The sequence below is a fragment of the Pteronotus mesoamericanus genome, unplaced genomic scaffold, assembly GCF_021234165.1.
Source record: "Pteronotus mesoamericanus isolate MK-2021 breed Mesoamerican mustached bat unplaced genomic scaffold, CSHL_Meso_final scaffold_54, whole genome shotgun sequence".
In the NCBI taxonomy this organism is placed as follows: Eukaryota; Metazoa; Chordata; class Mammalia; order Chiroptera; family Mormoopidae; genus Pteronotus; species Pteronotus mesoamericanus.
The window spans coordinates 7,656,273-7,680,696 of record NW_026555321.1 but is presented as its reverse complement, the minus strand read 5'-3'; the positions used below and the strand labels follow the sequence as shown (position 1 = coordinate 7,680,696).

Sequence of the window (24,424 nt, the reverse complement as noted above, 5' to 3'; positions counted from 1 at the left end):
AATATGTTAAAAAGCATACACTATTACTATTCTGGATGGAGATTCCCACTTCATTTTCTATCACTTCACTAACAGAAGTAGAAAGGATGTAGGAGGAACTGAGCTGTGTGGGTGCAGATAAGAGTCCAGCCTTACACAACCCAGTGGGCATCCTTTCCTCTCCAGGATAATCTCCCCAGCTCTCTTCCTCTTTACAGATAGTCTCTCATTCGTTGAGTGACATAAAGACTTAAAAAGCATTCTCAGACTTATACTCCAGGCACCTATTACTACTTAGTAAAGCAAGCATGAAAAATGATTCAATTTGCTACCCCAAATTCAAATATTTCTCCCCAACTGAGATTATACAATGTTACAAATTCAAAAAAATTGGCCTCAAGACTGCAGAAGACCCCCACCTGAGGAAACGCAGTGCCTCTCTCCTTCAACCCCTCACTCAGCCCTGACAAATCATAATTCAGGTTGTTCTCTATATCCCCAAGTTTCCTTTATTAGAAGAAACTTTGTACTAGGTAATCTTAAAAGTAATCCACACTGCGCATGTGTTAGCATCATCTACACACCATTGCTGCTTTCTCTGCTCAACTTCCTTTCTAAGTTGCATTTTTTAAGTTTCCTATATCCTTCCCATTGAGTTTTTGGGTTTCATAGAGCCTGAACAACTTTCCTTGTTGAAATTTGTTAAGCAGATTTATGAATTTTATATGTAGCAAGGACTAGAAGTACCAGTTTACAATGGAAATAGTGTAATGGTAACACCAAATGAGTAAGCTTGATTGTTTTAGGAAATTCCAAAAATTGAAATGAGGGAAATTTCTTGCCACTCCTTTGCTTTACAAGTAATAAAAATTATGGTTCCCCACAAGAAATATGCAACATGTTTTAATTTGTTTTGTTTTAGTGGAGGAAAAAAAAAAAGTTGATCCAAAACTAAAAATGTAAGTTTTCTTTCTTTGTTTCCTTGGAAATAATCAGTGATTGTCCGGTTATAGAAACAGTATCCTCACTTGGGCAAAAACACAATCTCTCTGTAGGTTCACCATTTTTCCCTCTCTTTGTGTAACTGTCTTGGTGATGCAGTGTCTAGACTTCTTGGAGCAAGTGATGAAGCCTGGAATTTATATTGTGGGTTTCAAAATGGCTATCCAGGTCTCATACATGCATGTGAAAACCTGGTGCTTTCAGAATACATAAAAATCATCAAACTGTTTACCAAAAACATAAAACTGTGTTAATTGAAGTCAAACTTTGTGCTGCACACTGCTGAGAAATATTGTTTGGACTTGATCATTTTATCTGTATCATTCCATTGTAGTGTTTCCACCAGTCGTGTCAAAAAAAATAATAATAATAACTTCTACTCATGAAAGAATGATGGGAGATTTTTTTTCTAGCTTTTGAGATATACCTGTAAAAGAAATTAGTTTCAGGGATTCACATCCATTCTTGTTATGGTTTTCATAAGTAATCCAAAAGAATATATCAAGTCAAAGGGGCACATTTTTTTTTTTAATATATTATGGGTCCTTCTCTTAGTCCTATGGCATCTGCTGGCTAGATAAAATGAAAGCAGCCTCTGAGGCACCCAGATCTAAGCAATGTTTTGTGCAGCCTGGATTATTAAATCTGACTGTAGTGTGTCTCTTAAGGAAATCAAGCTGTGTGCTTGCAAAGAACATGCAGGGTTATTTGTCACCAATTACCTAAAGCTGAGAGTTGATCTTACACGTAGCTGTAACCGTTTCTTGTAAGCACTTGCTCCTAATTTTACAAGGCTGTCACTTCCTGAGGCTTTACCCTAGAAAATATATGTCTACTAAGGAAGAGTTTTATTGCAAAAGTTTATCCAGAGATAATAGTCTTACAGGGTGTAAAACTCCATAGCATCGACCTGTTTGAAATAAGTGTCTATTACTAATTTTCAAACAACCTTCTCAAGCCCTGTCTATTAGTTATTTTTTCCATGACAAAAGAAAGAGAAAAAAGCAACCTGACAGTAGTTTCTTTTTCATTAAAAGATACACACACAACAAATGCTGAACTGAGCTGACCTCATTTACACTGTAAAATCTCTGCTGCTTTGCTTCGGAATAGCAGCAAAAAAGCAAGTTAAGTAATAAAATAAGTTAAGCATATGGGGTAGCCCTCTGAGAAGAAACTCAGGTATTCTGAGTATAAAGTAAAATTTTAAAAGTATGGAAATTAAATGGAAATAAAAATGTTAATCATAGGCATATTATTCTATATCTCTTAATCAGAACTACAGTTATTAAAGCCCATTAATTTAAAAAAACTATCTATATTATAACTCTATAGAATTGTTCAGGCTCTATGGGAATGATCAAAAGGAAGCTCTGAAGACTTTATTTGCTTAATTTCAAAGGTGATGAAGTGGCCTGAAATGTGTGCTGAGTTGTGGGTCGGAAGAGCTGGAGTTTATTCCCTTTATATGTGGGTCTCAGTTTCTCACACAATGTTGCTCTAAAAAGAAGATGAGTATGAATTTACACCATAACAGTTCAGTTTAGGTCATGTTTACACTTCACTGAATGTCATGGGAGGTGTGAAGATTCACTGATTCAGTTTTACTGAACCAGACACAGATGAGGCTTGGAATAACTCAGAGTGATTAAAAAAAGCTTACCTAAGAATTATAGAACATGCTTTCCAAGAACTACACTGGGTAGGAACTCTAGTTTGGCACGAGAAGTCTAAAACCTGAGGTGGATTCTTCTGTGAGCTGTGTTCCTAAATCTAGTTCACAGAACCGCCTCCTTAGAGATGCAGAGAGTGGAGCAGAGATGGATCAAAGTCCTGTCCTGCAGATGAATGCCAGTGACGTCATCGTCTTAGGCAAAGGGCACACAAACTCACCTATTAGGCCCTGTTGCAAAGTTTAGAGTTACTAACTCTGGAATAGAAAATAACCAAATCCATGATGGTTTATTCTTTTACTAGTGTATTACAACTCTTGGAAAATCATGACCAAAGAGTATGAGCCACAAAAATATCAACTCTGTGTTTAGATAAATTCATAGTTGGTAAAAATATATTCCCTCTTACTACACATCCACTAGGATTTTTGAGATTCAATTAAACACTTTTCCAAAGTATGTTCTTTAGAGCAGGGGTCCCCAACCTCCAGGCCATGGACTGGTACTGGTCCACGCCTGTTAGGAACCCAGCCGCACAGGAGGAGGTGAGCCTGAATGCAATGTGCTCAAATCATCCCCAAAACATACACCCCTTCCGCCCCCACACCTCACCCCCAATCCATGGAAAAATTGTCTTCCACAAAACCTGCCCCTGATGCCTAAAAGGCTGGGGACTGCTACCTGGAGCCCTAAGTCTAAGCAAAATTATTAGATGCTACAAAAAAATGTTTTAGAAATGCTGACCTTTCACTAGGCTTCTGTAAAATATGATTTCTCAAGAGTTTTTTTATTATGTGTCAATATCAAAGAAGAGAAGATACTATGCAGCATTGCTCAAATGCATCAGAACACAGAAAGCTTTTATCTCATGTGAGCTGGCGTTCTATAAAAAAACGCCTTGTAGGAAAACCTAAATCAAAGGATATTTGAAACCTATATAACACAGTCAAACCACCTGTCTGAAGTAGTCAGGGGACTATAATTATCACCAAACATGCCCTCTAAAGCTGTTTCATTGGTAATGCAAACACCTGCCACAGGGATCGCAATGTGAAATAATAATTGCTGAAATGTGACTCCAGAGTTCTATACTGATTTTAAAAATGGAGAACAGTCAGATACCTGAATAATTATTATCTGCTTAAGGACAATGAGTTGGATAAAGTATTTATTTAAACATTATAGAAATACATTATGGGGTTGGTGAAATTAATATCTATAATGAGCTCAGAATTGTCACTGGCTAAGTGGCATGCAAGACTTGCAATGGAAAGTGGAAGGCTTTCTACTCGTGTCCTTTTATTTAGCCATTGAACAATAACTTACTGAGAAATAGGCATTTGGTGTGTTAGATGATGGAGAGACCAAGTAAATTTTGGCTTATGCCTTCAAGGAGATAATAGTCAGGACAATTTTAATAGAAGAGTGATGAACGTTATGAGATCACAGAGGATAAGGCAGAGAAATCTCGGATAATTTTCAATTATAGAGCTAAATTAGTAATATCGCCAGGCCTTTCAAATAATCACTCTTGGTCCAAATTACAAAGCTGTTTAATATAGATATGAATTGCACTCAGTTGTTATTAGTAACAACTGGATTACAGAAAAGAGTTCGGCGTGTTTGATTTGGAGTCGTTTCATGAAGGCTATCTCTATTTTTAGGAAATAAATACAGTAGGACAGTGCATAGGTTACAGTGAAGATGCATTTACTCCAGAATTACTTTACTGCTATAATTCTCCATAAATATTGAACAAATGATGAGCTAGTCTCCATTCAGATATTTCCCTTTATTCAGAATCATCATGCCTATTGCATATGGAAAGTGCCAAAATACATAAAACAATAATTTAGGTTTTGCATATTTATGCATGGCCTTAATTTTTGAACTCAGCAAATGTAGAAGAATAAAATTCACAAACTCATAATTTTTCACAAACATAATTTCTCTAACCTTGAATTGAGAAATCTTGTCTTCATTAAATAAAATAATTCTGATCCTAAAGTTTTGTTATTGTCATCAAGTTTAGAATCTCAAATACAATTGATCTATAGAAAAGTCCATTCTCAAAGAGTAGAGCTTTGAATTTGTGGGGGGACAGTATATTAGCAATAGGAATATGAGTCATACTTTCTGTTAGGTGGACATGTAATTTTTCTGCAAAAATACATGTTATCCCTAATACATATGTTACTAAATGCTAAAAGTGAAAACATGATTTGAATGTTTCATTGTTGATTTGGCTGAAGAAAATTTGGAGAATTCAAGGAGTTGAAAAGGAAATCCTAACAGTGATGAGAGACTGGTATGGGGAGGGGAACAAAGGAGGTTTCATCATGCTCCGCAACAGTAGTTTTTTACTATATAAAATCGTGATGTGAAAAATGACAAAATGATGACGTTTGTCAACTCTGAACATTGTTACATAAATATTTCTTGCATTATTCCTCTACTATTTTTATTTAGGTGAGAAATTATTGCTAACAATGTGATTCATTCATTCAACAAATAATTTGTTGAGAGCCTGCTGTGTGATAGATGCCAGCAATAAAATGGAGAGAAAGCAAGGACAGTATCCCTGCCCTCATGGAGTTTATATTTTAGATGTAAAAGAGAAATATTTGAGACCTAATATAGACTGTTTACAAAGATAAAGTGAGCAAATGGGGGTGAATTAATGTGTACTGATGCTGAAAGTGCGCTGCCATTAGTACTGAATCAGTAAGAAGAGGGAATTCTATGCTGATAGGAACTGCATTATTTGTGGTCAAAATAAAGTTTAACTTGAATCATGCACTGGCCATGGGTCATGTATCTCATGTGATGCCATCTTTTCTCATTGATTGCAATCCCAAGTTCACCTGCATTTTTCTTTGATTTCCTCTAGTATATGACTGCTGCTGCTCCTATGCAAGGGACCTACATTCCCCAGTACACGCCTGTGCCTCCGACAGCTGTTTCTATTGAAGTAAGTCTGTCTCTGCATTTCAGAAAGAGGGTCGGAGAGATACATCTCAGCCACATATACCGAGGTCCCCATAATGCAAGGAATCCTTACATGTGGTGTTTGTGCTGCTCTGAAACTTGAAATTGCCATCTCAGTATATAAAAATATGTGCCTCTACTTGGACATGCCTAGGTTTTCTTTCACACATAAAATAAGTTAATTTGCTAAAAAGGTATGTGGGAAGTGTCATTGCATATTTAGAGAAAAGATCAGAGACCAGATCTCTACCCCATCAAATGTTAAGCACAAATACCCGTAAATAGTGAGGGCAAAGAAGTTTGCAACTATTCGAATGAGCTAGCTCTCTAGTGCCCTGTTACTCAAAGAGTGGTTCCTGGACCAGTGTCATAGGTTATCACTGAGGAGCTTGTTTAAAACTACAAACTCTCAGACATCACCCAGACCTACTGAATCAAAATTTGAAATTTTTAAAAATTGAAGTAACACTGCTGTATAACGTTATATAAGTTTCAGGTGTGCAACATTAAATTTCAACATCTGTGTATATTACATGGTGCTCACCACCAAAAGTCTACTTTCCCTCTGTCACCATATATTTGACCCATTTTGCCCTTCCTCCCCACCCATTCTCTTCTGGTAACCAGCAATCTGTTGTCTATGTCTATGAGTTGGTTTTGGTATGGTTTGTTTATTTATTTACTTTGGGTTTAAATTCAGAAAGAGGGTCGGAGAGATACATCTCAGCCACATATACCGTGGTCCCCATAATGCAAGGAATCCTTACTTGTGGTGTTTGTGCTGCTCTGAAACTTGAAATTGAGTGAAATCATATGGTTTTTTTGTCTTTTTTCATCTGACTTATTTCACTTAGCGTACTATCCTTGCAGTCCTTCCATGTTGTCGCAAATGGCATTATTTCGTTTTCTTATGGATGAGTAGTACTCTATTGTATACAGCGTGGGGCAAAAGTAGGTTTACAGTTGTGAGTATGCAAAACACAGCTTATTCTTGTATTTTTATTTATTCATTATTTATTACTTTTCATACAGACAACTATAAACTTACTTTTGCCCCACCCTGGTATATGTATACCACATCTTTTATCCATTTATCCATTTGGTTTGTGACAAATATTTGCTGCTACTGAGCTTTGGGAAACACAGATGTTTAAGAGGACACTACAGTATAATACAGGAATCCACGAAAGTCCAGTTTTTAAATCTTTTTTGTGTTCCAGACCCAGACCTGCAAGCCCCAAAGAATGTGTCAGTATTAAACAGCTTTTAATAGGATTTTCAGAATTTTAAGCATATGTGATTAAAACACATTTTGTTTGCCATATTTAGCTATCAAAAGCATGAAGGACAAGAGAATATCATGAATCTAAACACTTAAATATAAATCTCTACCTCATAGTTGCATTTCTCTATCTCTGCACCAAAGATGTATGCTTAGCTTCAGGGTTTGAGCATTTTGATGACTATAAAATAATGAGACACGTTTGATAGAGCAGTTTATTGGAAACAGTCTAATTATAGTTAAATCTAGGATTTAAAAAGAAGTTATTTATTAATAAAAATAGAAGTACATTCTGTTCTATTGAATTGAATTTATGCTCATAAGGATAAATGCTGATTAATTTCCTATGTAAAAACACTTACTGAAAATTCACCAGTATCCGTATGAGTAAATACTAATAGAAGGTTCAGAAAAAATGCACAACACCAAATAGTATTAGGAAAAAATGTTAAGTTAATATAGTGAGACGTTTCAGTTTCTAAGGAACTCGGGGATCTTTAGTAACAGGGAGTTGACCAAGAACTTTTGAAATCCAATATCGCTGCAGGTGTCCAAGGCTATAAGTAAAACCAGGAGAATATATTCAGACAGATGCCTTTTTAAGCCTAGTAATTACCAAATAAAACCACCTATGCCTCTCTGGGAACCAAACATATGTTCCTAATGATGACCAACTTCAGAAATTCATTCTCGTTGACATATGTGAGGAAAAAGAGAAAGAAAGGATGAGGGAAGGAACAAATCACAATTAAGGATGTTCGTTTGGTTCTTTTTCTGAAACTTCTAAATGAATCCCAAGTCGTACTGTGGAAAATAAAACAAATCAAATGGCTGAAGGGAAACCTCCTTAACTGTATTCTTTTAAAAGAATTTCAAACTTTGATGTAGATTTTTATTAAGGTCAGAGTTCATTGTTTTGCCAGATCTTAGGCTTGGTACAGTGCACTGTCCCAAGAAAAAGCTTAAATATACAATTTTTTCCTGCATGGATTTTTTTTATTACTAAATTACTATTTAGTGTGACTATATACAACTATGACTTAAAAGTTCTGAGTATGGACAAATGATTTTCTGACCTTTGCAACGTTTGACTGCTCCAAAGACTTCTGATAGCAAGGCTTCTTGGTTACACATTGAGGTAAATTTCTCAGGCCTTCTCCACACATACTCTGCGATTTCCCTTTGAGTACTTATTGTGGTTTCATGTAGCTGAGTGCAATTTTACTCTAGCCAAGTAGAAGAGGGATATTGTCCATCAGAAGGAGGGCTCCTTGCTGAAGCCAATAAGACTTTGTGTTCTTATTTGCCTCCTTAGGGTGTTGTTGCTGATACCTCTCCCCAGACAGTGGCACCTTCATCCCAGGACACCAGTGGTCAGCAGCAACAGATAGCAGTGGACACATCCAATGAACATGCATCTGCATATTCTTACCAACAGTCTAAGTAAGTTCGAGGTATACTAAGAATTTTCCCTCAAGGTCAACCATCTTGACTTCCCTCTCTCTCATGTTGTACCTGTTAGCTTTTGCTGCAATACAGACCATCTCACACTTAGTGATAAACATTTATTTACTTCATGATTATGTGGATTGGCAATTAGAGCTGACCTCAGGCGGAGAGTTGATTGGACTTGCTGAAGCAGTTGTCCAGTCAGCAAGACTTGCTGCTGGTCATTTTTGCAGCTCAGCTTTTGGGTGTTGGTTGGCTGTTGGCTGAGTGTTGGAAGTGATTGACCCACATGTTTTTGATCCTCCAGCAGGATTATTCACATGGAATATCAGAGTTTGGAGCCTAAATGACCAGCATTTTTCAATTCTGTTTGTGACTCATTTTGCTGCTGCCCCTTTGGCCAGCACACAACACATGGCCAAGCCTAGGGTTCATTACCAAAAGGCTTGGATGCAGAAAAGAGCATTGCAGCAATTTTTACAAAAAATTAGTTATATGCATTTTGGAAAAGCTCTCATGTTCTCACATGAATCTAAATAGTGAACCTGCATTTTGGTCTCCATTTTCTCATTCTTAAATGAAAATAGTAACACTCTTTGTGCAGGGTTCCTTTGAATGCCCAGTGAAATCATTCACGAAAAACAATATTGTAAAATATAAAGCAACATAGAGTAGGGTGTTATTCTGGAGTAAATGGCAAAGCAAAAATCACATAGTTAGGACTACTCTTGAAAATCCTGAAATCACTTAAGAAAAGTACAGTTGGCTTTGTGTTAAATAATTATGCAGATTGCTGCCGGGGGAAGGAGTATAAGGAGACTAAATGATAATGGTAAAGATATAATGAATATTATATATTTAAAAAAATTAAAAATAAAAAAATTGGAGAAAATTTGATAGAAACCAAAGAAATTAACAAAAGTTTAGTCCATTTATGGATGTCATGCAAACTATTCTACTTAATGGATAACATTCAAAGCCCTGGTAAATAGAAAATTCCCAGTGAGCCTTTCTGTCTGCATAGTGTTGTCCCATTTCTTGATCATCATTCCTCTTTAACCTCAATTCACATTTAGAGATTTGTTGGTTGGTGAAAAATTAATCATGATAATGTAGTCTTCTATATGTGGTTTAACTTCTAAAGTCACTTCTGTGAATTAAATATGCTCAGAGCATGATTTAACCATACAAATATAAGTTATCATCATCATCACTACTATCACATAGCTTTCAGAGAAGATTCATAGTAAATAAGGCACTGTAAAAAATCACGTATAGCCTGTGTGAATCACTTTTACATATACCAAACAAAGTGGTAGACTCTGGCACTTGGTTCCAAACATATTAGAATTCTTTTTAGTCTTCTCAGCAGATTGTATGGAGAAGGGAGTAAAGATTGGCAATGTGGAAGCACAGTGAAAGATGTTGCTGGAAGATGAAAGGCACTTATCTTTGCCAAAATCATTTTTCAAGTCTTGGTGAGTAGGTGAAATTGGCTTGGCTGTTTTAAAATGTAATGAGAAAAGTGATCCTAAACCCTTCTTGCTAACAACTTAATGATGTCTGGATAAAGCATAACTATGCTTTCATTTATACAATAAACGATTATTGATTGAGTACCTACTATGTGACAGGTTGTACTCTAGATGGTAATGAAAGACCAATGAAAGAGGCAGCTGCCTCCTCCACCTTGGAGTTTATCTTCCGCTAAGAGTGGGCTCAGAATCAATGGATCAATCAGCAGATAATCAAAAAGAAACAAAATTTCAAAGCAGACTGCCTAAAATATTTCTTTTAAAAAATATATATATTTATTTATTTTTAGAGAGGGGATGGGAGAGAGGGAGAGAAACATCAATGTGTGATTGCTTCTCACGCATCCCCTACTGGGGAGCTGGACCCCAACCCAGGCCTGTGCCCTAGACTGGAAATCATAGAGGCAACCCTTTGATTCGCAGGCCAGCACTCAGTCCCCTGAGCCACACCAGCCAGGGCCCTAGAAAGATTCTTATGATGGAAAGTGACTTAGTAGATACCTAAGATTTGTATCTACTGGGAGGGTCTCTCCTATAGGCCTGGTCTGAAAGGTAATTAGAGGGTATTCTTAGAGAATTTTAGAGAAAAAAACATTCTAGACAAATTCAAAGATCTTGAGTGGCAACCTAAGGCTGAAGTGTGGTAGACAGGCCACAAGGGTGAGAATTATTGGTGATGAAGTCAAACAGGTTAGCTTTTATAGAGCCTTTGGTTCTTGGATACTTGGCTTTGTGTTGAGTAATTATTCTTGGTTTTATGTTAAGTGAGCTAGAAAAACGTTAGAGGGATTTAAGAGAAAAAATGACAAAATTTTATTTATATTTCAATGGCTCTATTATCAATAGAGTTTGGGTATAGAGGGATGTATTTCAAGGATGACCTTCATGATAAAGGTTTTCCCCTCTTGCAATTATCCAGAACCTCCTCCTCTCCCTGCCAGACTAAATCAGCTTTAGCTGCCCCTGCTTGTCAGGCCATAATGAGATGCTTTTTCTCTGGGTAATCCCTACCTTTCCATGATGTGATGGATAGGTGAGTGATCTGCCTGACCCACAGAGAGCACCTTTGCCTCTCATGGATTCTGGTGAGTCTCCTCATCCACCTCCACACCTAGGCCCTGGTTCATTTGTAGTACCTCATGCCAGGTACTGGACTAAGAGACAGGATCTCTCCCCTCAAGGATTTACAGTCTAGTGTGGGATTTAGACCTGTACATAGCCAAGATAAGTGGACTGCAAGGAAGAAAATGAATAGGGCTCTTTTTAAAAATACTATAGTAAGTCGTAGAAGAATGCATTTAATTTTTCTTGGTTGTGTTAGCTTTGGTGGAGGTTGTGGCAACTGAAACTGTGTCTTACAGGAAGGAGCAATGTTCCAGATGTAATTACCTCTTGACCCATATCCAAGGATGGGAAAACTCAAAAGAGTATTTCATTGAGAAGTAGATGCAGAATAGCAGAATAGTGTAAAAAGGCAGATTGGACCCGGTTTCTTATATCAGATGCCATACTGAGGTGCTTAAACAGCATTTTCTTTGTTCTTTGCATGTTCCTCCAGTTGAAGTAAATAGTGGATTTGGGAGCAATGGAAACAGTCCTATTATTTCAACGGCTCAGACAAAAAGGGACAGAGTCCCAAAGTAGGATGCTGGCAAGTGCAATGGTGGGGCTGGGTGGTAAGGAGTTAGAATGAAGTAAGAAAAAAAGGAGAATAGGATTTTTAAAAGTTTAAGTAATACTGTGGAGTTAATGATGCCGCTAACAGGCAGATGAGATAAAATCAGGAGGGTGTGATTAGCAAAGAAAGACAAGGAATTGAATTATCCTTATAATGAGTCCATTCAAAGAAGCTTTATTCCTTGAAATATTTGATGAAGTCTGAATCTGACCCCATAAAACTTTAAGTGTTCAAGGTTAAAACTGGTAGCACTGTGCTTACATTCCTTGAACCACAGATTCTTATGGGTGATAATGCAGAGCTCTCCACAGATAATAAATATCAAGGGTAGAAGTCCTCCATCCCGTGTCCTCATAAGGGTAAAAATTATGGGAAGGAATTTTCTTTTGCACTCATGCAGGACAGTATATTACAGGATGTTCCACAGGGTATGCTTGTTGCTGCACCATGGCAGAGATGAAAGCACCCTGAAACATGGGACATTTCAAATGTGGGACATGTGAAAACCACTTGCATTTCCTTGTGGACATTTCTTTAAACCGGGAGAAAAATTTTAACAGGTCCTATTTATATTCTCAACTTCTTCCCTTTAACCACACTACAAAGTGCAAGGAGCTTTTGACTTGAAACAAAAATGATAACATATTGAATGAAAGCAAAGACAATATCCTAAGTCTAATAAACAGGTAGATGACAATCGCTTCTGAAATTTTATAAAAGGAAGAAATTAATATGACTCTATCCAAGTTTGTATCAGTTTCAGCCAAGGGAAGCTGACCTGTGACATGGTAAGACATGAGATTCTTCAGAACCATTCAAGGAAGACACTGAGAATTGAGCTAAGCATTTGGGTTATGTAAACACGTGTGTTCTTTTGATTATATAATCATCCCTGGGAAAAGTTTAGGGATGCAAGAGCATCCACAGAGACATTTATTAAAGAAACATTCAATAGAAAGGAGGCACGTGACAATTTATACCACTTGCCTTCTACACACTTGATAAAATCCCAGCTCTATTCCTTTATATAATCTAAAAACATGGAAAAATTCACTCGGGTTGGATTGTACCATTTTCTAGACATAGTACTCCATTATCCTTAGAAAGCCCACCAGAAATCTGCTCTTCCAGTCTTGTTTTGAGGTCATCACAAGCAATATCCCTAAAGTTATAAGCTATACATTTCTCTATAGAGCTATATCTTTCCTGTTCATATACAGTCGTGAGTAATTCAAAAATACTTTTGACATCCCATGTTATCTTGAGTGCTCCAAATTTCACAAATGGCAGCTTATTTCCAGCATCATTGTGCTACCTGTCATGCCTCTGCATTCTTTCATCAGGCAGCCCATTTCTAACAATCATTTTGTTAATTGAGATATGGATAGTGTGAAGTGCTTGTACAGACCTCTGGCCTTTCTCATTAAATGATGTCTGACTTCCTATGGGCTGTGAAGTTCTGATTAGGGTGCCTATGAAAAGTAGTTTAACCCATCATCACACATGCGTTTAACATTATAGTATCTCTACAAAAGGTATTTTAAAGCAAATTAGAAACATCACCACAGAAGGCTGCAGGATAAAAGTTTAAAAAATATAAATGATATGCTTATGAATACAAAGGTTATATTTGGGATCTCTGTCAGCAAATATTTTAATGTTCCAAATTCTACTTTCCCAGCTAAAAAATCAGGTCTTCACATGTTGCAGTCATGCGTTTTGTTTTGTTTTTTTTTTCTCTTCTATTGTTAAAAGAGACTATTACTGCAAAAGAGACTCTGGACTCTTACCCAAAAAAGGAAAAAATGATACCTGTGGTTTTTTTGGAATTTCCATGGAAATTCCAATTCCTGCCCCAGTTTTCAGTTTTTCTTTGACACTGAGGAGTTGCCACTCAAGAAGAGCCTCCTTTTTCTCATCTTTAAAGCAAGAGATTGGATTGTTCTCCAAAGAGTGTAAATTAGATCTCTAGTACTGAGGAAGGATTAGCAGCCGTTTCCTGGATTCGGTTGGGGAGGGTGGTCAGAAGCATTGTTGGGAAACTCAGCTTTAACCTAAGTGAAATGCTTTCTTAATTGCAGTTCTCCTCAAAGCTATTAAAATGCTAATGGCTATGACCCCCTGGAGGGCCAGACAAAATATTTGAAATGTTTTACTTCCTGAAAGATTAGTGTGTCCTGCCCTCCTCCTCTAGCATTCTAAGTTTTATTTTTTAACATATTAAATTATTAAAGAACTCTAACAAAACTTTTTATTGTTCACATGATGATGCTTTTGATATTCATTTAAAAGATTACATTCTTTTGAAAATCTCTTCTTTTGGTTTGGTATTGGATATCTGTCTTTGTTGGTGCCCTAATGGCATGAGTAGTTTGTTGTGCTGTTTTTCCTAAACTCTGGATCACAAAATCCGCCTTTTCACACAGCGTTACATGAGGCTAATCCGTCAGGAATGACAGTGGGGAGCACTACATTATTAAAACAACTCTAAGACTTCTTCCAGCTCTAAAAATCTAGAATTCCAAGATTAAGGTTTGCTGCTTCTTAACCCATTCACTGTGCTTTCCTTTCTGTGGGGGTGGGAAGGGTGGGGTGGGAGAATGGATGGAGGAAGAGAGAGTTCGAAATGACTGTGATCTTAAGTTCAAACTCCTAGTCTTCCAACATCCACACTGACCTTAGAAGGCCCTTATCTCAACCCCAGTACAACAAGGTCTTTTTATTCTTCACGTCTTCTCTGGCTGACTGAACTGTCATGAACACCAATCCCCTATACATTGTAAGTATATTAATGATGTGTACATAATATCTTTGATTACTGTGTTTACATGTCCTTTAAGCTTGTAATAATCCATTTTGTTTGCAGAGAGCTTTACAGTTTGCAAATAATTTTTATACTCATTATGTTGTTCACGCGAATTCCTCTTTTTAATTTGCAACCAATTTTAATTTCTAAAATAATCTCACTGTCCAATTTAAAGCATTTTTGTTTGTAAGAATCACTGCCTTGAAATTTTAGAAATCTTCTGTTTTTATGGATATCAGTACAATCAGTAATAATTATTTAAATGTGCACTTTTGCACTTTTTCACTTTACCTGGGACAGAGAAGATTGATAGGAGTGAATTCAGTTCTAATAAATAGCAACATTACTTTTCCTTCAAATTCCAGCTAGCAGCCATGAAAATGTAAAGTACAACCATTTATTTTTCCTCATTTGTTTTCATGCAGCCACGAGACTACTTGAAGGATCAAGCAAGTGGTGGGAGAGGGCTATTAGAAACATTTGTGTAAGGTTATAAAACTTGACAATAGCTCTAGCCTAGCTCATAAATATGGATGCTTAGAGACCAGTGCACACACCATACCTGAGCATTGTGGGTGTTCTATGTCACTGTAGTCCATTGAGTAAGACACTATTCATTGAGCAGCTCTTACAGAGATTCATGGTATTCCTTGCATTTTTCTACTCAATATACAATAAAACCAGGGTTGAAGATGGAAGTGGGAAAAAAGAATAGATTGAAAAAAAAAAAGCAAAAACACAAAGCCATTAAAGGTAGATTTTTAGGGATAAATGGAGTAAGTGTACACTTTGCAAATGAATAGAGATCAAATATATACCATGGTTTCCATAACTACTACTAATAAAATGTCCCTCATTGTTGCTGCTATTATGGAAATTTTAATTGCATTTCTTCTTGAAAGAAATCCCATTTTCCTGCATAACTCAGAAAAATGTATTTCTAGAGACTTAAACTATTAGTTAAAAATGGATATATTCGATTTACCAACTAGTCATTTTCCTTACATGATTCTAGGTCCAAGTTAATCTGGATTTTAGGAACCATCGCAGACTCATACGAGGGCTTTTTGCAAATTAGAAGATGCAGCCCCTCTGAGTTGTCCCAGGCTCACTGTCACATGGTTTAAGACGTTTTTGAGGGCATTTTGTCAACTTGAATAAGGCCCACTTGCTTGGGTTGAGTGCAGCCCTGCACCAGGGTAAATAGGCTGGCCAATGAACTTAGAACTCAGCCCCACTGCGCTCCCTCAGCCATGCTTCTCATAACAGGGACAACCTGTGCAACCATACCCAGCAACCCCAAGGCTCCTCTACTAAATTAAGCAACTGGGCATCAGGAGAACCTGCAGAGTGCTGAGTGAAGATGCTTCACCTACATACATGTGACCTCCAGATAGTTTAAAGATTCTTCTTTTTATAGCACACCTCGATATTATTTAGCAAGATTCTAATATGTGGGCGGAAAATCTAAGAGTAAAGATCAACCTACTAAAAGCTCAACCCTACAATACAGTTGGGGCGGCAGCAGAAGACATTATTTGGGCTGGTCTAGGTGAAGTGGCTTATAGTAAAAGTGACATTTGCCAAGTTAAACACTTACTATGTGCATACCATTCTGCCAGACTTCTGGACAGTATCAAGTAAAAGAAAATATAGTCTTTGGATTTGAAATTTTGATGAGACAAATGAGCAAGGAAGAAGAGGAGAAGAGGAAAAATGAACAGAATTGTATTGCTATCTTACTTACTGCCTTACTTAATTACCTGGGTCATACTTAGTGAGTGTTGTAGTAACATACAATCCATTGCTTTATCTTGGGTATGTAGTAGGGACTCACACATTTGCTAAGTGAATGATGACTCTCATGGGAGTTATGAAGGGATAGAATTACTCAAATCATTTCTGGGGAGAGCCAGAGCATAAGCCAGGCAACAAAAAATAGGTTCCATTCACAAAGGGAGTATTTGTTATCTGGTTATATTTGTAATATTTTTTACTTTAGAATTGAGAGATATTCTTGACCTGTAAGCCTTGATATTTGATGTGAACACAACTTCTGGCTCAAGTATATATTTGTGTGAAAGTGGCAGAATTTGACACTTTAATCAGCCCAGTATTCTTTACAACTTCATTGATGACTGTTATTTTTAAAGAGCTTAGTATCTTTTAAAGAAACCTCACTGGAAAAGAACACAGAAGGAGATTTCAAAGTTGCTTAGATGTATTAACCACTCTTGTTCAATTGTTTTCACAGACCATAAACAAGACTGAAGAATGTCCGTCTGAAACTTTGCCTTGAATGAAGAAACTTCATTGAACAAGAAGTTGGCTTCCAGTTTGCACAGGCGTCAATGGAATGCTTTTTTTTTTAATTTTGTACTTTACCCAATGAAAACACGCATTTTGTGTGCTGTGCAAATGGGTCCTTCATGTGGTCTGACAGTTTATTTTTTGCCATCATTTTTTTTAATTAAAGTAAAAAAATCCCAGAAGAGGAAAAACGAAAACAACAGAACAAAACATGGAAGGTTGACATTTTATCTGGAAGAACATTTGAATTCAGAATTGACCTGAAGGTGTAGATAGATTTTTTTTTTAACAGAAAATCTGATGTCAAGAAGTGGACAAGCAGAAATGGAAACAAATTGTCTTCCTCGTAATTAAGCTACTCTTTCATTTTTTTTCCTTCTTGTTTAAATGTGGGTTGTTTTTTAATTTTTTTCCTTAGAAATATTTAGGTAAGGTTTATCTTGAATCTTAATTGCCTTAATTTTAAGGACGTCAAAGGCTCTCGAGGCAAGCTGTCAACGTCTTGTTAAAAAAATCAAGAAAGAATTGAAATATTGTGCCGGCTTTAACTGGTACAGAAGCTTAAGACTATGAGTTTTTAGGGTGAAAAAAAACTGTACAGTTTAAAAGAAAATGTTTTTCTTCATTTGAAGAAAATTTGTTGATAAAAGAAACCATGGCAACTGCAAGAATTGGAAAAATGCTGGGACTTTTCATGAACTTTGTCTTAAGTGTTGAACCATTTGGAAGGCTAAAACATTTTATGGTAAAGTTATTAAGGTTGGTTTAAAAACAACTGCATTAGAAATAATGCGTGTTTTGGGGGGCAGAATGCAGAATTTTTTAATTTACAAAGCGTGATTGCTAGCAAAAGCATTAGTGCTTTTTATCTGCAGTCTTTTTTATGAGCTTTACAAAGTTTTTAGTCAGCTTTGCTTGTCACATTGCAAAACCTAGCTTAAAAGCATTTAAAAAAAAACTTAAGTAGATAGGAGCTTATGGTCAAAAGTGCAAAACAAAACAAAACAAACAAAAAAACAAAAAAAGCAATAGATAGAGAAATTGTTGACAATTTCTGTAGTCTTTCCTAGTTGTGATCAAAATTCAGCCTATGGATGGCCTATTTTATACCAAAGATGAAGTGGCGCCCTATTGCAGTCCAGAAGATAGAGGTTGTTTTTCTTTTAAAAATTTTATTTGACCTACATGGCCGGACCAGTTCTTACTTTGTTGTTTGTTTAAACTACCTTCCACTGGTATTTTACATACTGCAAAAAAAAAAAAAAAAATTTTTTTTTTTTTTTTTTGTATATTTGTGGACAGTAGAAGCTTGCACCTGCTGTGCTCAGCAGTTTCAGCATGAAGAGCTCTGGATGCCAACTGATAGAGCCAAATGGCTTTAAAGTCCACGAGCTTTTCCAGTTCTTTGCTAGCTCTCTTGAATAGTGAAACCTGTATTGATGGCCACCAATAAGCTAAGACACTCTTTAACAGGTTGAAATTTCTTTTTGTGAATTTTGAACTAAAGACACTTCCTGAACCTGGTCTGAAGGGTCACTTGTTTAAAAAAAAGCTTAGTGATATTGTGTTAAATGGTGAGTGGTCTCCTGAAAAGGTCTCATTGTATTTGTAACAATAGTCTTCCTTCTCAATTCCAACACCTCTTAATTTTGTCTTTGCACCTTAGTCTTTGTCATAATGCACATGAATAGTCACCTTGATTCCAAAGGGGGGAAGGGATATCTTCTTTTTGCCTTTTTTCATTGTATTTTCATATCCTGGTGTTGTCAGAAGAAAGACAAAATAGACCTTTTTTATTTCGGTTTAACTCTCTGAGGCAAGTAGGACCAATAAGATTGAGGATTCTATTAGTGGGATTTAGGTAAGCTTTTGAAATGCTAGTTGACAATCAATAAATTATATGATTTATATTAATAAGAACCAAAACAATTGGGTTTGATCAATCATGAAAGCCAAAGGAGGTATATTTGCATTGAGAGTGATGCAAAATTTTATCCAAAATGAGTTAAATTAATGTAACAAACATCTCTCCATATTTGGTTCATGAAATCCATATTCAACGTGTACAGTTTCACCTGAAACTAAAGACAATGAAACATTGTTAACCGAATTATGCCCTAGAATTGCTTTCTGAATGAATCATTAGAATCAAATAAGTGAAGTTCTTTTCACAAACTGTCATAGGAACCTGTCTTAGGCCAGAAAGAAGAGGGAAATGCACTAAGTGCACTGTAAAAGAAAGCAGAGTAGGCTTTTAAAGACTTTTTAAAAATTTAAAAGATAAATCATATTCCCATTAGATCAACATGGGTAATGAGTTTGACTCATATGAAAGTGTCAATATTTCACTATTTATGACATACAAACAAAAGCCTAGTGTTGAAATGGACCTGGTTCTCTTATTTGCAACATCATGTATTAGAAATTCAAATCTTGAGAGAGACTCCATATCTTTGTGGTCAAATTAGAGGTGAGAAATATATCCAAGAAAATGTAACATGCTACAGAGACATATGAACTGGTCACACCCATCCTTATGGTTTCCCATGGTTTAGCGAGAATCCTAGGTTTCTACTTTTTTCTGTTCCATCCTTCAGCCTCTCTTGTATTCTAAGGGTGGCACTTAAGTTTTATCTGAGAAGTGGGCCCCCAAGTTTCAGGGGGTGAAGCAAACATGTATGGAAACCGTATTTTCTGTTTCTTTTTTTTTTCCCACTCTCTGAACTCTTTGTATAAATAAGGATTATCCTGGGCATAATTCATTTGAATATGAAACCAACATGCTTTCTTTTGTTTCTGTAAAAAAAAAATTAATGTGATACAAAGAAAGTCTCATTTATACAATCAACAATGAGGCTAAGAGGTAGCTACCATGTGGCTGATGAATGTGCCTAGGTAACTTCCTGTTTCTATTCAAAACTACTGCTTTATTTATACATTCAGAAACATTTTTTTCAACTATGGAATTTCAATGATCTCAATTTTTTTAAGCCACTTCAGGCAAAAGGAAATTACCTGTCATTTTATGTATCCATGTGTGTTTTGTGTTTGGATTTTTTACATCATGCCATTCTATAGAATATCTTATTTCAAATCAAAAAAAAAAAAAAAAGAAGGGAAAAATGGCACATGTTCAAATTTGCATCTGTCATCTTCCCTAATAATTGTTTTTAAGAGTCATGTCTTGGGGGGGCGGGGTGGAAAGCATCAACAGGTAAGCAGCATTTTATTGTATTAAAAATAAAACATACCAAAATAAGTGTTTCAATAGATACAGACATCAGAATCCTATTTTGGTTATTTTAATCCTATTGAGGTTTGTACTACTCATTTTGTTTAAGTATTCTGGTTCACCAGGTTTTTAAGCATTTACTCAAATGTTCAATTTTTCCTTTCAACTTCAATAGCCAAGACTTTACTTAAACATTAGGAAACCAACTAAAGCCAGAATCCAAATGAGATAAACACGGTCTCATACAAACCCTAGTAACATGGTCAGTGGAGGGGTGTGGTAGTTTTTATATAATGATAAGGTATTGTCAGGGGTGGCAAAGTATGCCGGGTAACTGGGGACTCCTCAATGCATGGCCCTGTCTCCTGGAGATGTTATGGACCCTAAGTGAGCTAAATGTAATACTAGCAGGGGCTGGTGACTTTTTGTCCTTGGACGTTGGCATGTCTTGAATATTTCAACTGACATAATATTCTAAAAAAAAAAAAGAAAGAAAGAAAAAACTCTAGCTGATTCCATTTTGGTCAGGGCTAGTTTGTTTCCTTGGTAGATTTCAATTGTTCAGGTGTTGTCTCCATGCTTCACTTGAATCAATTCTTCCTGTGACCTTAACGGCTCTGCCACATTTGACAGCATCTAGGACTCACCTTCACCCTTTTCTAATGAAAAAATACATGGTGTTAAAAGCAACTCATCTCAGAGTTGAAAGGCTGAGAGCAGCAGGTGACTGGATGGAAAAGGAAGTTCAGTGTGTCTGCAGAATACAGCGACCCCTTGCAAAACTGCTTTAAAATTATTTTCAATTCATGGATGACCAAAAAAAAAGGTACTTAGTTGTTTTTTTTTTTAAACACTTTATTTGAATAATTGGGATGCCAATTACATACCTATATATCTTTTACAGTGGCCTAAAATCTCCATTAAGGAAAAGTGAGATTTGATTTAAATAGGACCTTTGCAGTCTTCTTCATGATTGAGAAGTTTCAATGTACTGTCTAGACAGATTATATTATTAGTAGGAGACTAAAAATACATTTGACGATTCAGCTTCATGCTTAATTTGAGCACACAAACCATTACAGATGAGCTGATAAGCAGAGAGAAATTGTTAAGCAGGTTGCAGTGATAAAAGTTTTCATATGATATAAAATCAAGTGAAAGGATAATATTTATGTATGTGAATAACAACATTCAGCACATCTGAGGATCACGTCAAAATAAAGTTAAAACCTGTCATGGAGCCCTTGATCTATATTATCTTGTGCACAGTAGGGAGTAGAGGATGAGATTTGGTTTCCCTGTTATTGTGGCTGGCACGCTTCGACATTCTGAGCTCGCTGGGACTGACAGCCTCTCACTCCAATCTAAGGGACTGATGTAATTGGAGCAGGCTCATTGATTTTGTACACTATCCCCTTCCTGTGGCAGAATGATAATGGGATTTCATTAATGAATCAATTCCTTTAACAAATGACATCCACTGTGGCATTGGAAGACAGAGGAATCTAACTTAAATTTAACAATTTTTAACAAATATTTTAAAATATATAATTAGTCTTTTTATCCAAGTGCCCTTGGGCATAGCTGCCCTTTGTGGATTACGTAGTTCATTCAGGAAAGTACAAAAGTTAAATAAATGGAAGATCCCTCAGTGCCCCCGCCCCCAACTCTGCCAAATCTTTTAGGATGTAGGGCAGGGAGCTTACCCCGCCTGTTGATATCTTATATCTTTGTTTTTATAACCCAATATATATGCTCACTGCCACACACACACACTCACACACTCTCAGACACAGGAGGACAATAGCTTCTTTATATTCATTTCTTTGTATTTCTGGGAAGAAAAATCATATTTCAAGAAATGCTTCTTACACTCAGGAAGCGGTAAGGCTGAAGCAGCGGGGAGGCCACGCTTGGAGCCTGCAGGAAGAACCCCTCAGCGAACCAGTCACAGCCTTCTTCCATTTTGTTCTCTCCAGTTAGTAACCGCCCTATGACTGAACCTTGCAGAAACACAATCACTCTCAATTTTTGAAGGGCTAATTATCTACTCTGTGGATTTCTTTTGTCTTTTCTTTTCAACTATTAAGACTTGGGGCTCTATTTCCTTTTATTAACATGTCCCCCAGAGGGTAGTAAAAGAAACAATTGGAAGTAAAATACGAATCAGTCTATTTTGCTTCTTTTTAAGTATTGGCTGGTTGAAGGAGTTCAAATTCATTTGTAAAAATTAATGTCAGAGCATTATATCCCATTGATTTTTTTATTACCCATGATGTCCTTTTCCCATCCACCATAAAAAATTGAGAGTTGGCTGTATTCTTGCAGAATATAAAGGAATAAAAAGGTAGCAAAGAATTTGGCTCCCTTCAAAAGAAAGTTGTTTTGGTTTTGTTCACTTTTGAAATTTGAACCAGTAGAAAAGATCAACTCAAAAATTAAGTTACGAGAATATAATAGCAGCTCTTGGTTAAATACACACTCCTATCCTTATCTTAAATCTTTCACCAGAAAAAAAAAAAAAAAAAAAGCATTGTTTGGGGTTTTTTGACTTTGAATCACTGTATTAAGGCTGAATGACCTTAACACTCCACTGGATTTATTTTAAAAATCATTTCAAATTTAAATAGTGTCCAAAGTGTAACTTCAGTGTTACACTTTTTATTTTAAACCCTCTGGTCTTAGATTATTAAGAAAGATGCTCTCTCCTCCTCCCTAACCATGTTATTTCCTCATATGTAAAAAACGAGTTATTTCATACTTTTCAGGAACTGTAAATACTATTTCAAAGAGACACTTGAAAAAGTTTTCTCCGCTCTGGAAATCGATGCTTTCATTTCTTTAAAAAGAAGAAGAATTAATTGGAATCTTAATTTAAAAAATACATAGGTAAACGTGTATTGGCTATGAAATACTCAGTTTCTAAAAGAAAATAGGACACAGCTTTTTTTAAAAACCCTTGTTTCAGGCCATATTTGACTTCATGGAACTTCTGAAGTATCATTTAATTTTGAACTTAATTTAAGAGCTTTTTGTACTGCTGTCTCTGACTGTCATGGAAAGTTCTGTGATTCTATGGTGTTTCTGGTTTTATTTTTAATATTTCCATCTGTATCACAGTCAAACTAGCTACCATTTCCCCCATTCCTTGGGCTTTCTGTAGATCAGTGGATGTTAGGTTTAAACTTCTGTTTTCTTTGATGAAGCTTTCAATAAAAAATGAAAATAAAATCAACCAAGTAGGGCCATTGTGTTCTTCTTCACTCTTCCAGAGATGGGTTGGGGAAGGGGCTGGTGGCAGGCGGTTCAATGTCTATACGTATTAAATTACATATTCTGCTGGCTTCCTACAGAATTCCCCAAAGAAAGAACCATCTGTGGAAACAAAAAGTGAGAGGTGAGAGAGCATTCTATACATGCAAGGAGGCATGAGAAAAATCACTTTTAGAGCGAACAGACTATTTTGATCTTACTAGGACCTCGTACACTCTTCCCACTTCCTAGGCTTAGGGATTTGGTGGTAATCCATCCCCTCCTTCCAAATATGCCTAACGTGTACCAGCTACTTGATGCATCTTGTGTGAAGGCCAGGAGATACGGAGTTATATGTAACACTGAAAACGTTTTACTCGACTCCTGTGGCTTTTATCCCTGCAAAGATTAAATTCCAGGTCAACCAAAACCAGAAGTGTTCCATTTCTCAAGCTACAGATGGTTATCTATGGTAAACAAATAATCAGAAACTATTTCTCTAGCCCAGAATAATCCAAATGAATCTGGAGCTCATATTCAAGGAACAAACTATTCTGTGCTATAATATACATTTTCTGTGTTGTTTAAGAATATTTAATTCTACTCTAGAAAGCAGGAAAACAAATGAGAAGAATAAAATTATTATGTGTTAAACACAACAAAGTGAGTAACCTTTAAGAAAGATGAAATAATTAGAGCATGTGAGTGTGAAGAATTAGAAAGACCAAGAAAACTATATATTTATGATACACTAAATATACAAAAAGCAACATGTAGTCATAATACACTACATATACATGAGAAATGTGAGGCACCCATGTTTTTGAGGTCTTAATTAGGTCACCCTTTGTAATTCAGAGCAGCTCATCAGGGTAACTGGTGAATTTCAGCTACTTGCCTTTCCATCTTTCAGAGGGAACAAGCACGTTTCATTGGCCTTTCCCTCTGTTGCCTGCCTTGCTCAAACCAGATCTCTGGTCCTTGCAACACACCATCCATAGGAAAGGATGATGAGGCAGAGGGAGAAGCAGGAGATATGAACACTGCAGAACATTAGACTAATGTGGTCCTTTCAATTCTCTTGCATCCTACTTAAATGAGCTAACCTAACCCTATGCATCTGCCGTTGCTTCATGTTGTGGGCTTTAAATTGATTTAATAAATCCCTGTGTTCTCAGCATACCATATGGGGCAAAAACAGGTTTACTGTTCATATGGAAAATAACACAGTAATTAAT

At 36.3% G+C, this 24,424-nt stretch overlaps 1 protein-coding gene across 8 annotated transcripts in view; it reads left to right on the top strand.

The window, feature by feature from the left end:
• The window catches only part of RBMS3 (RNA binding motif single stranded interacting protein 3), a 1,181,733-nt gene extending 1,159,324 nt beyond the window's left edge, over positions 1–22,409 (top strand). For 4 of the 8 annotated variants that reach the window (XM_054595674.1, XM_054595672.1, XM_054595670.1 and 1 more), the window contains 3 exons: positions 5,545–5,625; positions 8,240–8,367; positions 16,647–22,409. In XM_054595674.1, the coding sequence (XP_054451649.1) occupies positions 5,545–5,625; positions 8,240–8,367; positions 16,647–16,653 (216 nt within the window). In that variant the 3' untranslated portion in view covers positions 16,654–22,409. Of the gene's footprint in view, positions 1–5,544; positions 5,626–8,239; positions 8,372–16,646 lie in introns of those variants that run through there. The other 4 variants (XM_054595677.1, XM_054595676.1, XM_054595671.1 and 1 more) reach the window with 1 other exon arrangement.
• Positions 22,410–24,424: the final 2,015 nt, after the last annotated feature.